Source organism: Alosa alosa, chromosome 5, assembly GCF_017589495.1.
Source record: "Alosa alosa isolate M-15738 ecotype Scorff River chromosome 5, AALO_Geno_1.1, whole genome shotgun sequence".
NCBI classification, from domain to species: Eukaryota; Metazoa; Chordata; class Actinopteri; order Clupeiformes; family Clupeidae; genus Alosa; species Alosa alosa.
The window spans coordinates 13,865,605-13,878,556 of NC_063193.1; the positions used below are offsets into that span (position 1 = coordinate 13,865,605).

At 44.6% G+C, this 12,952-nt stretch overlaps 1 protein-coding gene across 5 annotated transcripts in view; it reads left to right on the forward strand.

Annotated features, from left to right (window-relative positions):
* Positions 1-12,952, forward strand: part of unc5db (unc-5 netrin receptor Db) — a 106,076-nt gene that overhangs the window by 88,272 nt on the left and 4,852 nt on the right. For 4 of the 5 annotated variants that reach the window (XM_048243041.1, XM_048243044.1, XM_048243043.1 and 1 more), the window contains 5 exons: positions 4,734-4,905; positions 8,251-8,478; positions 9,487-9,636; positions 12,197-12,361; positions 12,637-12,815. In XM_048243041.1, coding sequence (XP_048098998.1) covers positions 4,734-4,905; positions 8,251-8,478; positions 9,487-9,636; positions 12,197-12,361; positions 12,637-12,815 — 894 coding nt within the window. Of the gene's footprint in view, positions 1-4,733; positions 4,906-8,250; positions 8,479-8,842; positions 8,945-9,486; positions 9,637-12,196; positions 12,362-12,636; positions 12,816-12,952 lie in introns of those variants that run through there. The other variant, XM_048243045.1, reaches the window with a different exon arrangement.

A 12,952-nucleotide genomic window follows, 5' to 3' on the forward strand; every position in this document is an offset into this window, starting at 1 on the left:
TAAACAGCTATATAAACATTGATAAACATTATCTTGATGTTAGGCAGGAAGCTTTTTTTTTTCAGCCAAGACTGCACTGTAACCAGAAAAAGCGAGAATGTGACCTAGTATTTTTTCCTTTTTTAGAACCTCCATTTCCCCATTTATTCTCCGACACATTGCCGTTATGAATGAATAATAGCACAGTAACAGATGAAATATGCCGACTGGGGAAATGGCGCATGGCGGGGCGGGCGCGGTTGCGTTTGCGGGCACGTGTGTTATTCGTCCTTGGCTGCCCTCGAAAACACTGGATTAACACATACGACGTGCAAGTATCCATCCCACCCACCGTCGTGGAATGACTCCCGGTCTAGCAGCGACTCGGACAGATGGGGCCCAGCAAGATCCCCAGCCCATCCTGCCTCTCGGCGGGGATCCTTTAAGTGTCAGGAATCGGGGGCTGATCATTCGTCCCGCTGCCTGGCGGGTGGCATTACACGCTTGATCTCTCAGGTTCAAGGCAAGAGCACGAGTCCTCACGAAAGCAACCGTAAGAACCTCATTTCCAAGGTGGCTTTAATTGACTGGAATTACTTTGCGTTGGGGGGGGGCTGTCCGTTTGTTCCTTTTCTCTCTCCCTCACTCTCTCGCTTGCTCTCCCTCTCTTTTTTTTTGACAGGTCTGAGTGTCACTGTTCACTGTTTCATTTAATTGGCTTAGCTGGTCTGAAAGTTCCCCATTTCCTTTTAAACGGAGCTGAAAGGTTTTTCTCAGTTTTTCTCTCAGCCTCTCATTTCCCTGATCATTTTAGGCATGATACTGTGGCAAATGCCTCCTCCAATCCCCCATGAAACTTCTTGCCTGTAAATCTTTTGAGGACTTTTATGTTGACACAGTATATTATGTATGCATGTCCAGCGATGACCCCATTGACCCCCTGATGGGCCAGACCAGCCTTCGAGGATGATGTGACTTCCTCATTCCGCATAAAATTGGCTTCTCAGATTCTCAATCTCTCATGATTAAGGAACATAGCATAAAATATTCCAGCAGACATTAAGGACCATTTCCAATTAGATACCCTGTGGCATTATGATGTGGGAAGGATGCCAACGTTGTATAAATAGCATGCAGTGGAGAATAGCACGTTTTGTTCCTTTATGGTTTATTAGCAAACCTGACTGACGTCCTCTTTTGTACAGAGAGATCAAAAGAAATGTGTAGCAAAAATGAGTCAGGATATCGTGGGGTATAAACAATTTGTGAGACGCCTCCATTTGTTTGTTTTTTTGTTTTTTCTTACATTTCATTTTTTGAACTGCTTCTCCACCCCTGTGCAAGTAAATATGTTTACTGCCAAGCTGTGGCCCAGGGGACTCTGGGGCTGTCATCCTGAGAACTGTCACTCACTGTCTGTTCTCTGCAGCCAGAGGGGTCTGCAGAGAATTGAATCCTTTCTTCTCACTCAACCAAACAAACCACATTGAAATCTCCTCTCCACACTATAATAGAAATCTATTACTTCTCAAAAACGCAAGTCGATCAATCCGTCAACCTGAAGGTGTCTGGATATTCCGGAGCACCTTGGAAAAAAAAAAAGAATCACCATGATATTTAAAATCCATTAGCCGTGGTTTTCATTTAAGGATATAGTGTTGTGCGGGGGAGGGACTGCTTTGAATTTGTATTAGGGGTTTGGAGCATTCAGAAAATGCGCTGACCCTGAGCTACACTTCCTTCAGCTCCAAGACAAGCCTGACTGCAGTCTAGCTTCTGCTGTGTCTTGCACGGCATTGCAGAAACTAGCCAGTTCAGTCTCTTAGGGGCTCGCTAGCCAATGTAGCATGTAGCATCAGTTACCCAGATTGTCAGGCAGATATATCTGAACCAGACATTAGATATACGTTCTTGTGTTAGATAACCCATGAGAATCTGCTAGCAGGTGGAGTTTGAAAAAGTCAACCCCATCCCCACCCCACACCACCCACACTTGCCCCACACCCTCTCCCAGATCCTGGGCCTGATGGCTGAGCAGGTGCCCTGACTGCTTCGTAGCCCAGGGAAAGCATCAGTGCACATCACAGGCTGACCCCTTTTTTTCCAACACAAGAAGTGCAGGGCAATACCTATGTAATATTCAGTCTTGTGAGTCAGAAAAGCTTTTCTGGAGGGGAAGTCCTGCCTCGGGCTACAATTTCAACAAAGTGCTTTTGAGTCACAGTAGAGAGGTTGCTGAAAGAAAGGCGAAAAAGGAGAAAGGAGAGAGAAAGAGGGAGAGAGAGAAAGAGAGAAGGAGGAGATGCAGTCAAAAGGCACATTTTCTGAAAGGTTACAATCACTGGCTTTTATTTGCATCATAACCACAGGCGCTCATCACATTAATCCACGATTGCAGTTTTAAAGGTGGAAATTTGATTAAACGAAACCTTAGGTGCTGCAGGCCATATGGTTGTTGTGCATATTCAGCGTTACCTTGGGCTCTCTTTTTTTTTTTCGTCGAGACACTTGTCGAGGTGGCAGAGCAACAAACATCACCCCTGGGTCAGGCTAGCTCCTGGTGGCGTCGCCCGTGCCCCCATGCTCGCTGCGACAGACCAGCCTGGCATCATGTTGTAAAAAATAAATAAATAAAATAGCCCCCACCACCACCCCCTACAATCCCCTGTCAGAGCAGCTGTGAGGGAAAATGGGCATACAAGCAAATGGAAGTCAAGGCCAATGGAGCACGGTAATGTGTGCATTTATTAAGTTTGCTCGCCACTCACCGCGGGCCTAGCGTGCCTCGCCGGCCCGTTTCTCAGCCTCACATGGGTGAGTCATAATTCACTTTGAATAATGCACCTCGTTAAAGGGCAGAGAGCCGGCTGGATAGGACCCTTGACGATGATGAGGAGACGAGGAGGAGAGGGAGTGGGTTGGCACTCAAGGAGCCTGCCTGTATTCTGCAGTGTTGTGCTAGTTAAAGAACCTGAGCAAATTTGCTCCTCGCCTTATGTTATTGAATAAGAAACATGTCCAGGAAAGATATATAGTTATTACATGAAGCGCCTTAAGATGTTGTGGTATTTTATTTTAGCTTCTGATTCACAGTGTCAGGGTTTGTTATTGGAACCAGCTGTTTCAGCTGTCATTCTGTTATGGGTTGTTACTTTTGCAACGTGCTGGTGGAAAGCTTCGTACTGCAAAATAGCACAGATCATTATAGGGAACATAGCATGTTTCTGATACATTTCTCCCATAGTTTAGTCCATTATAACCACTGATAGTGTAGCTGTTCTTAATGGTCACAATAACAAGACTGAAATAATCATATCTTGCGTTGTGTACACTATGTACTGCATAAAGAAGAATACCGTGACTGTCATAGAGTCTAGCTCAACGGTTTGAAAGCAGCTTTTTAGTAAGCCTAGATCTTATGATGCCTGGAGGATATATATTCTGCTGAGATTTCAACAGTCCTTTTAATCACACAGGAGTTGAGATTATTGTGGTTAAAAAATGTATCAGTAAAATATGCAATAAGTGAGAGGCACCATGAAGCAGGTGCACTCGGTGTAAAGAGGTCTTTTGTCTGTGTTCCTCTCCTTGTGGAGTGGTTTGGAAATTATTTCTAAATTGCTCTCATATTTAGTGCTCTTATGTACCAGATAGAAAAACAATGACTTCTGCACCATGGTTACCTCTGTTTCCCACATTTCTCACTCTCTTGATAAATGTCTACTCCAGAACTGAGTGCTAAGAGATTTTGTTACGAATTGCTATTTCTGATCATTCTATCCCGTCTACCAGACACCTCACCAGTTGCATCCCTCTGGCAGTGCTATGCATTGTCAACCTTGTTTTTTTTAATGATCCCAAATCCAATTTTCCTCTAAATCTTTATCCCAACTTCATGGCTCTACGGCGATTGTGGAAAGCAAACACCTGCAGGCGGCTGTTTGGTTGTTTTTGAATTTGCATGACAGCATAGCAACCCCCAACCACCACCCCCACCACCCCCTTCATTAGCTTTTCCTCATTAATTGCTTTTATTTCATGCCGCACGGCCACAAGCAACGATTGAAAGAAAGATAATGGCTCTAAGATTATACATGGCGGCTGATGAATATGCAAGAGCTGCCACTAACAGCAGACACACTGTTTCCCGGCTGGAGAGAATCGGCGACTTAGCCATAGGAAATTCTCTCTGGAGGTGTGGCGAATCAGCCATTCAGTATCTTATTGCAGTATCTTCTTAGAGTGAAATTAGACATGTATTGGATTTCAAAGGCCTTTCTTGAAAAGTTTTATTTATGTTTTGAAGGTGTGGTCTGTGATGTCAATCCTACACACTTTTTATGTACTGCTCCTCACGGTCATCTGCCTGTTCTGTCACTGTTTGCACTCGGGTGGTCATACACAGCCCTGTCTATGTATAGGGGGAAACAAACATAGTGGCTCAGACCGAACTATAGACAGTCCCAGTCCATTAACATGCGGCTTCATCTGGACCACAGAGTAGAGGCATGTAATTTGTAACAACCTTCTGTGAAACCAAAACTGAATCATGGATTGCATTGTCATACCATACATTTCACGCCACCATGAAACCTTTGTATTAATACCAAATGTGCTTCACAGCAGGTTTGTGCATCTGTGGTCTTGTTGTTGTCGTTGTTGTTGTTGTTGTTGTTGTTGTTGTCATCACACTTCCCTATTCAATTAAACTCGGATTATTTCACTTCTCCTCCTCCCCCTTCCTCTTGTTTTAGTGTGAAGGCAGCAGAGGGCTATGAAATTCTCCTGGCGCCAGAGGTGACATACGGTCCCCCAGGGCTTGACCTCTCCTTCCCTGTCGCAATGACAATTGCCCACTGTGCCGAGGTTAACGCTGCAAACTGGAACATCCAGCTCAAGAGACAAGCAAAGGACAACAAGTGGGAGGTAAGGGCAAAAGAGGGCAACAGTCCCACAGCAACTGTTACTAGCAGAGGCGTATGCAGCATGCTATGCTATGCCTCTGTTGAACAGGACGGGTTTGGTCCGTTTGCTTAATGATCACTTTTTTGAAGTTGAAGCTCATTATAAATTATTTGATGGACGGCATGAATACTGTAAAACTCCTACATGCGTCATCTTAAGGATCAAGAGCCACATGGCACGAGCGGGGGTGGGGGGTGGGAGTGATTGATCAGAAGAGTATGGCGGGGGATCTTCGGCGAGGACATCAGACGCACAGAGGGGGGAAAACAGAGCCCTCCCAGAAAAAGGGGAAAAAAGACAGACAGACAGGAAAAAATAAAACCACCGGAGGAGAAAAACAATTACGCCACATGTAATAGCGCAGGCGGCACGTGGTGTTTGTCAGTTACAGGGGTTGTAACGGCGGGATGCCAGGGTCCACCAATGGCCGGCAGGGATGGGGGGGGGTTGTTAGTATCGATCTGGCCGCGGTGGATGGACGTGGTGGAATGGGTGTCGGCTTTAAGCAATCAGGGGAAGTGTCAGGGAAATGACCCCGCCACTGACCCGGCCTCACCGGCCGCAATGAATGTGAAACGAGCCGTCAGGCCGGCTCACGTTGAGATCCTCTCCGAGGGATCCTTAGGCAGAGCAGATAGCGCTCTTTAAATAAAAGAAAATGGTGTCTCTTTTTTTTTTTTGGTCATCGTAAGGGCACGTGTGTACACAGCATGAAATTGAGACCGGATGAACATGCTAATTTTTAGTGACAGAGGGTAATGTTAAGGGCAGGGTTTCTTCAAGGTAGGTTCAGTGGCTTTAGTCCAGAACTCCGCTTCTCTTAACGTTGGAGAAATTTTCCTCACAGCCCAGCAGCTATCAATAAAGCCTAGGTGGTGTAGTCGAAGGAGGAGAAAATGATCCAGCCAATCAGGAAAAGGAGGCATCTTTTCTTCCTTGTCATGTGTCTCAGAAAGGGATAAGCTGACATGCATGCTGTTTTCAAGATCTGGGGTGGGGGGGGTGGGGTGGGGTTGGAGTTTTGCGGTAAAGGGCACCAAAAGGAAGTGATGGATTTGTGAGGCTTTAAGTGTTTTCTAATTGTAGGTGTATGCTTATAATTGCCAACAGGTCGGGAAAGGGGAGAAAAAAAGATGTGTAATGTCTGTTCAGTGAGCCCTTGTTTATGACATCAACACCGTCACTCATCAAAGTGTTTTAAATTGAGTAGGCCTACCTAAGCAATGCTGTCGTCATGAATGACAGTATAATTGCAGAGGGAAAAATATAATAGCACCAGTATAGTTAAACTAGATGGGTGTCAGTGCATTGTATTTGGACCCAAAGCTATTATTAGGGGCCATTGTGAAGAGTGCTTACTGGGAAAAAAATAATTGAGTTTGTATCGCCACAGACCTTGTGTCTTAAACGCCATTGTTGTAAGAAATTGAGCTGTAATGGAGGCCTTAGAAAGGCAATTTTTGAAAGTGCTGTGTTTGTATGGATGTTTCAGTGCCTGACCCCTGGGCTGAAAAGAAATGAAAGACACAAATCTATCTGCTTAAAAAGCCTCTCCTTGACCTTACTATCAATAAATTCACTGCTCTTCTTCTCTCCACCCCGTCCACTTTCTTCACACACACACACACACACACACACACACACACACACACACACACACACACTCCTCTTACACACACTTCGGCCATTTCAGTATACAAATCCTGCCATTGACAAAGAGGTCATTGGAGGAGATTTATTTCTCTTTGAAGTCTAGTGGACATGGTCAATGCAGATGGGAATAAGAGTGTCTGTTTTGCGGTAATGTGTCCGCACTTGTCTGCTGTTTGCGATTTGTAATAGACCCGCTGGTGTCCTATTCAAAAGTCAAATTACCTGATGATCAGACTGAGAGGGGAAAAGAATTTTTAAAGGAAATGCAATCTGAGCAAAATGTCAATGCTCTGAAAAGAATAGGTGACAAGGATCCCATTAAGGCCCAAATAATGGTATGAAATTGCTCTTGAAAGAGCATTTTGCTGGCCACCAGGTATATGAAAAGTTCTTACTAACATCATTACTGTGGCTTATTGACTTACTGAAAGCTGACTATTCTATGCACACTTCACATGAGAACATCTGGTAATGGATTTCCTGGGCCACAGTTATTGTGTTCTTTGTGTATCTTATCTCTCTGTGATTAGCCATAATTTGCATTCATTATTTGGAATCTGCAGATTTTGAGTTTTTGGACTGTTTGTGTGTTCTGCCACCATGAAGAAGTGGGGGCAGAATTGGATGGTCTCGACTGCCAGACTGAGTGTCCTACCCAAATCTGCCTACAGTGTGATCTACAAAGTGTCTTACAGTGGTCACGTAAAGGGGAGAGGATTTAGTCTGTCCCTCTCTCTCCAAACACATTCTTGAAGTCTGATTCCAGTCATTGGGATTCAATTGTTGTACCTGCAGCCTTTTGTTTGCCTGCTACATGCTTTCATTAGATGATAAACAGTTTACAAAGCTGAACTGTAACATTTAGTGTTTAGTCATGTTTAGTCATGCTGGGTTGAAGGGCCTATAAATGCACATAGTCAGTAAATATGTTTTTTTAGATATATTAGAATCACAGGGGAAATTTGGGCGGATTTAAATTCAATTTTCAACGTATTGTGGAGTGTATTACTTCCTTAAATTATAAAACTTCATTAAATGGCCGCACAGTCCCAAGAGATGGTTTATCTCGCCAGTGCAGTTAATGGGAATAAAGATTGTCTCCTGGCACAACTTGCTCCATGCATCTTCTCAGTTTACATCATTTTAAAATCTTTTTATCTGGTTAAGTAGACCCAAATTGCAGGAAAATTTCCAGTAAATTACTCCTGTCTTTTCCACTAACTGTTTTTTTTACATGCTCCTTTGCACTCTCTCTCACCCCTCTCTCTCTCTCTCTCTCTCTCTCTCTCTCTCTGGATCCTGAGGATTTATCCAATGATTTATGAGTGAATCTCATTTGCACAACTTGAATGAATAGATACATATGTATTAAAAAAGAGGCCCATTCTCCGACTCTGAACTGTAGCCCCAGAAATCATATATTGAACTCAGCCAGAGTTACATTTTTAATCAGTCACCTTGAGATCTATACTTCCCAGGCAACACAGAAATCCTGTGTATTGCTTGTGGAGGAGGCCTACTATAGATCTGGGCAACATCAGCATCAACATTAACAATGTTCAAATTCTGAACGGATCATAAATGCTGCTGCAATGTATGCTTCCATAAGCCATAGACATAACCACTACATAATCCCCCAATGTCCAATTTCAGGAAGTGATGTCAGTGGAGGATGAGTCAATGTCCTGTTACTGTTTAATGGAGGCCAACTGCTGCCATGTGCTGTTGGACCAGCCCGGCTCATACGCCCTGGTGGGCGAAGCGCTCACCGAGGAGGCCGTGAAGAGGATGAAGCTGGCTGTCTTCGGCAGCACGGAGCCCAACTCCACGGACTACAGCCTCCGCGTGTATTGTGTGGATGACACGCCATATGCCTTTCAGGTGAGACAGGGAAGGATTGAACGGCGTTAGAACAGAAGAATAGTAACAGAAAGCATTCCATTGTCTGAAGGGCCTCCTCTAGGTAGAACACACTCACCTTAGTCATTATATTTTATGGTTGTCTTGTCAGTTGATGGGATGCATTCATTATTTATTTGTCTGGTTGACAGATTGACACTACACACGTTATACAAAAAAATCACTGTAGCATCCACCCTCACTCTTGGGGGTGTCCATTTCTGTTTCACTTATTTGCTTATAATCGTGATTAAAATGGGCAGGAATAGATTTTTTTTATTTATTTATTTAGTGTCAGAAATCAAAAGGCTTCTTTTTTGCACATGGACATGACTTCTGGTGAAAGATTGTGGAAGGACTGATGCCTCGGCCAATATATCATCTCAAGCAGAGGGGCAGTGCCAGGGTCTATTGAGTTGTGAAAGTCTCAATCTATTGTCTTGTCACGCCATGTGAGTTATGCATCCCACTGAGTCTTTCATTTCACTGCATGGAGATGCAAGGTGTGTAAATAATGTGCTTTAATATTTTCTTTCCCCAGTCGTCGCATCTCTCTCTCTCTCTCTCTCTCTCTCTCTCTCTCTCTCTCTCTCTCTCACTCACCCTTCCTCCCTTTCTATCTGTCTCTTTCTCTCCCTGTCTTGCTCTTGCTCTGATTATTCCTTTTGTTCCTCTCTCTCTCTCTCTGTCTCTCTTTCTCTCTCTCTCTCTATCTCTCACACACACACACACACATTGTCTGTCTCTTCTTCTCTCTCAAGGGAATGCAGCATGTTTCATATTTCTTTTAAAAATGAGCCTGTACTAAATACTCTGCTTTCCTTTTTCTCTCCCCCTCTCTCTTCCCTTCTCTCTCTCTCTCTCCATTACGCCTCCCACTCCCTCCTTCCTGTCTCACCTCTGCATCTCCTGTGTTATCTCTTTCCCTTTTCTCTCTCTTCATTCTGCTCCTTATCTCCCTTTCGTCTCCCTTTGTCTTTGATGACAAAGGGAGTGGTTACCACGGAGACAAGCAAAGGTGGACAGCTTCTGGAGGAGCCCAAGATTCTGCTCTTTAAAGGGAACTCGCTCAGTCTGCAGGTGTCCATCCAGGACCTCCCCCACTTTTTATGGGATATCAAACCCTTCACTACCTGTCAGGTATCTTCAAGCACTCTCTGATTTTTTTATTTTTCTGTGATTCTAAAGGCTATTATATTGTTTTCATCTCTCCTGTCTTATGTCATCTGCAGGAAATATATTTTATTCTCATTCACTCATTTACCTGATGTCTTTGTCCAAAGTGACCTACAAAGAGGGATAACATTCAAGATGCAGTGCAATGGGAGACTGTAGTTTAACAATAAATAATAACTCTGCATACTATACAAAATAATTGTATTCATCTCTCCTCCTTCATGTTTTCTGAGGGGAAATGTCCAGGGTTGTGTCAGAACTGTGCAACTGTGATGCAATTAGAGGCAAGCTGTAATGAAATTAGGTCGTTATGAAGCAGGTCATTATCAGCGGCCCCTAATAGAATCTTTGTCGAACACCATGGTAACCTGAGTTCAGTTTGTCCAACCTTTGTGCTGCTGAAACCCTTTGTGTAGTTCACCTAAAGGGTATCAGGTCAACTCACCTTGTTCCTTTAGCACACCACACAGCACACCAGAGAGCATAAAAATGACACGAGAGGGTATGGTCACAGGCTAGTTACACAGCAACAGAATGCCTAATTTGCTCTACATAGGTGGGTTTCAATTTCGTTTCTCTGGCTTTGCGAATGAATGTGAGCAGCAACAATTCTTTTCCGGTCTAGTGTCCCCGTCGATTTAATCTACATGACAAATCCTGCACTGTCGGAGTGACCATCCCTTTCAGGAATATCCATACTCACGTTGTCAGTGTATGCAGGTGGCAAGCAAAGAGTTCTCGCCAGGTCTGTTCCCTCTACCTTTATTTATAAGCGGTAGTGAGAGGAGACAGCCTGTCTTAACCTCTCCATCTCACAGAGCAGGTGTGGAGTAATGGCTCCAGCCCTCTCCATACATCAAGTCAGCTTTTACCGCTAAGGAGAATCTGGCCAGCCAGCTCCATAACTCTCCCCCCATAGTTTCATTATACGCTGCATCCTGCACTGGAGAGGATCAAAGCCAAGGTGCGGGGGGGTTGAAAAAGGTGTGTGTGTGTACGGTGTATGTATGAGTGTGTATGTATGAGTGTGTGTTAGGATAGGACATGGGTTCCCAAACTCCATCAATGTGGGCCTCCCCTCTGAAAACAGTGACACCTCCGCCCCCCCACAATTATTTGAAAATTAATGATATTCACTTCAGTTAAGCCACTTAAATCGGTGCTATACTATGCTATGCAATGCAATGAGTTTTCATCATATTTTCGACGTTTGGCTTTGTTGCCCATATTAGGCTCGTGCAGCGATAAAATGTGACAAATTTGTTAGCTATCGGAACGTCACATATTACCGTCATGTAGCCTATGTCCAACCTCTTACGTGTATGTGTCACTTATTCATTTCTATACAAACCAAGCTGTCGGATTCCTAAAGAAACGCAAGCACCCACACCGTGTATCTAAATTAGCTATGTACCAAAAAATACATTTTACCGTGACTCGAAGAGCTGTAAACAGTGTTGTAAGGCTGCGTACAAATCCGCTTGGAGCTCAAGCTCCAAGCTGCAAGTTACCGTTCACTGGTTCACTGAAGTTTGGCACAATACATTCTCACTCAGTTTAGGGATCAATAATACTTTCCACTATCCCAAAGATTTAGTATACATCTCTTCTATGAACAAAAACATAGATAGTTCTAACATGAAATAAACGTTTTTCCTTCTTTTTTGAATCAACCTTCCGCGCCTCCCCTCAAATTATTTGGCGCCCCCCAGGGGAGGCGCGCCTCACAGTTTGGGAACCTCTGGGATAGGATGATGTGTGTGTGTGTGGGGGGGGGGGGGGTAAGAGTCCCTTAAAGACAAGTTAGGGCCCCTGTGCTTTTATTCATGGCCCTTCTCCCTGTGCCCAGTGTCGTGAATGAATCAGTTGCAGGTCATCTTAATATGCAGAGAGAGAGGAGGGGGAGCGCAGGCGAGGTCAAGGTAAAAAACGCTGCCCACAGATGTGCCATTTCAGGCAAATTAATTATGCATCAAAGACCACATCATTTTCACACCAGCCCATTTTCAAAGAGCCCCACCACCACCCAGATAGCACTTCCAATTCTCAGGTTGTAAGTGAGTTCCATTAATAGAGTTCCACCATGATTGAAGCAAAGGCTTTTTTTTCTTGTGCTTGTCACCAGAGAAACTCCACCAAGACACCTTTTTTCAAAAAGAGGCCATATCAGTGTGCTGCTATGCGATAATTCCGCCATCTTGCATATCGTGTGTACCTTTTCTACCGGTTCTCTCCCTCTCTCTTTCTCCATCTCTCCTCTCTCTCTCTCTCTCTCTCTGATGAACACTTCAAAGACCCGCCGGCGCATTTAATGTTGATGTGTTATTTTGCTACGTGCTCGGTCCTTTGCAAGGGCAGAGACTGACTCATCTTGTCAGGGAGGGCAGGAGACATTTGCAGACGGGAGGGTCTTCGTCTAGGCATTCCTCCTGGCCTCCCTTCCCCCTTTAACCACACACTCTCTCTCTCCCTATCTCTCTCTCTCTCCATATATCTCTCTCTCTTGCTCTCTCTCTTCCCTCAGGAATTCTCCTTCTCCCAAGTGTGGTGCAGCAACCAGCAACCCTTGCACTGTGCCTTCCTACTGGAGAGATATAGTTCGGCCAACACCCAGCTGTCCTGCAAGATCAGTGTGAGGCAGGTCAAGGGCCACGAGCAGATTCTGCAGGTCTACACTTCTGTCACAGAGGTCAGTGCAAAAAACCCACGCCAATAAATATCTGGCTGGCTCCTCCTCTATACGCTCCCCTTAACCATCCCAAGTCATCAATATATAAGCATTATAGTGGAATTTTAATGCAATGCTGTGTGACGACTGAGTCTGAGGGGAAAAAAAAGAGAAAAGTCTTTGGGGGTTTGCAGTCAGCGGAAGTAGCTCGAGTGCTCATCCTTCAGGCATTCCAAAATGTCAGACACTGTTGTGACTCCTCGGCTCTCCGCCTGTTCTGCATGTCTCCTTCACAGAGTGAAAAACAGACGGTTCCATATTTTATGCAGGCAGACTGCACAGTCACCTCGCACACGGGGGCCAAAGCCTTCAAAATACCACTGTCAATCCGACAGAGGATCTGCGCCACTTTTGACACTGCCAATGCTAAAGGCAAGGACTGGCAGCTCTTAGCACAGAAGCTCCACATAGAGAGGTAAGGCTCCGCAGTTCAAAAGATGAAGATAAAGCACCTCCGGCTCTATCCGAGGCTACAGAGTTAATTGAAAACCTAGCTGTGGTCATCCATGCTTATTAGTTTCTTTTTTTTTTAATACATCTCCTGTGGCTCGT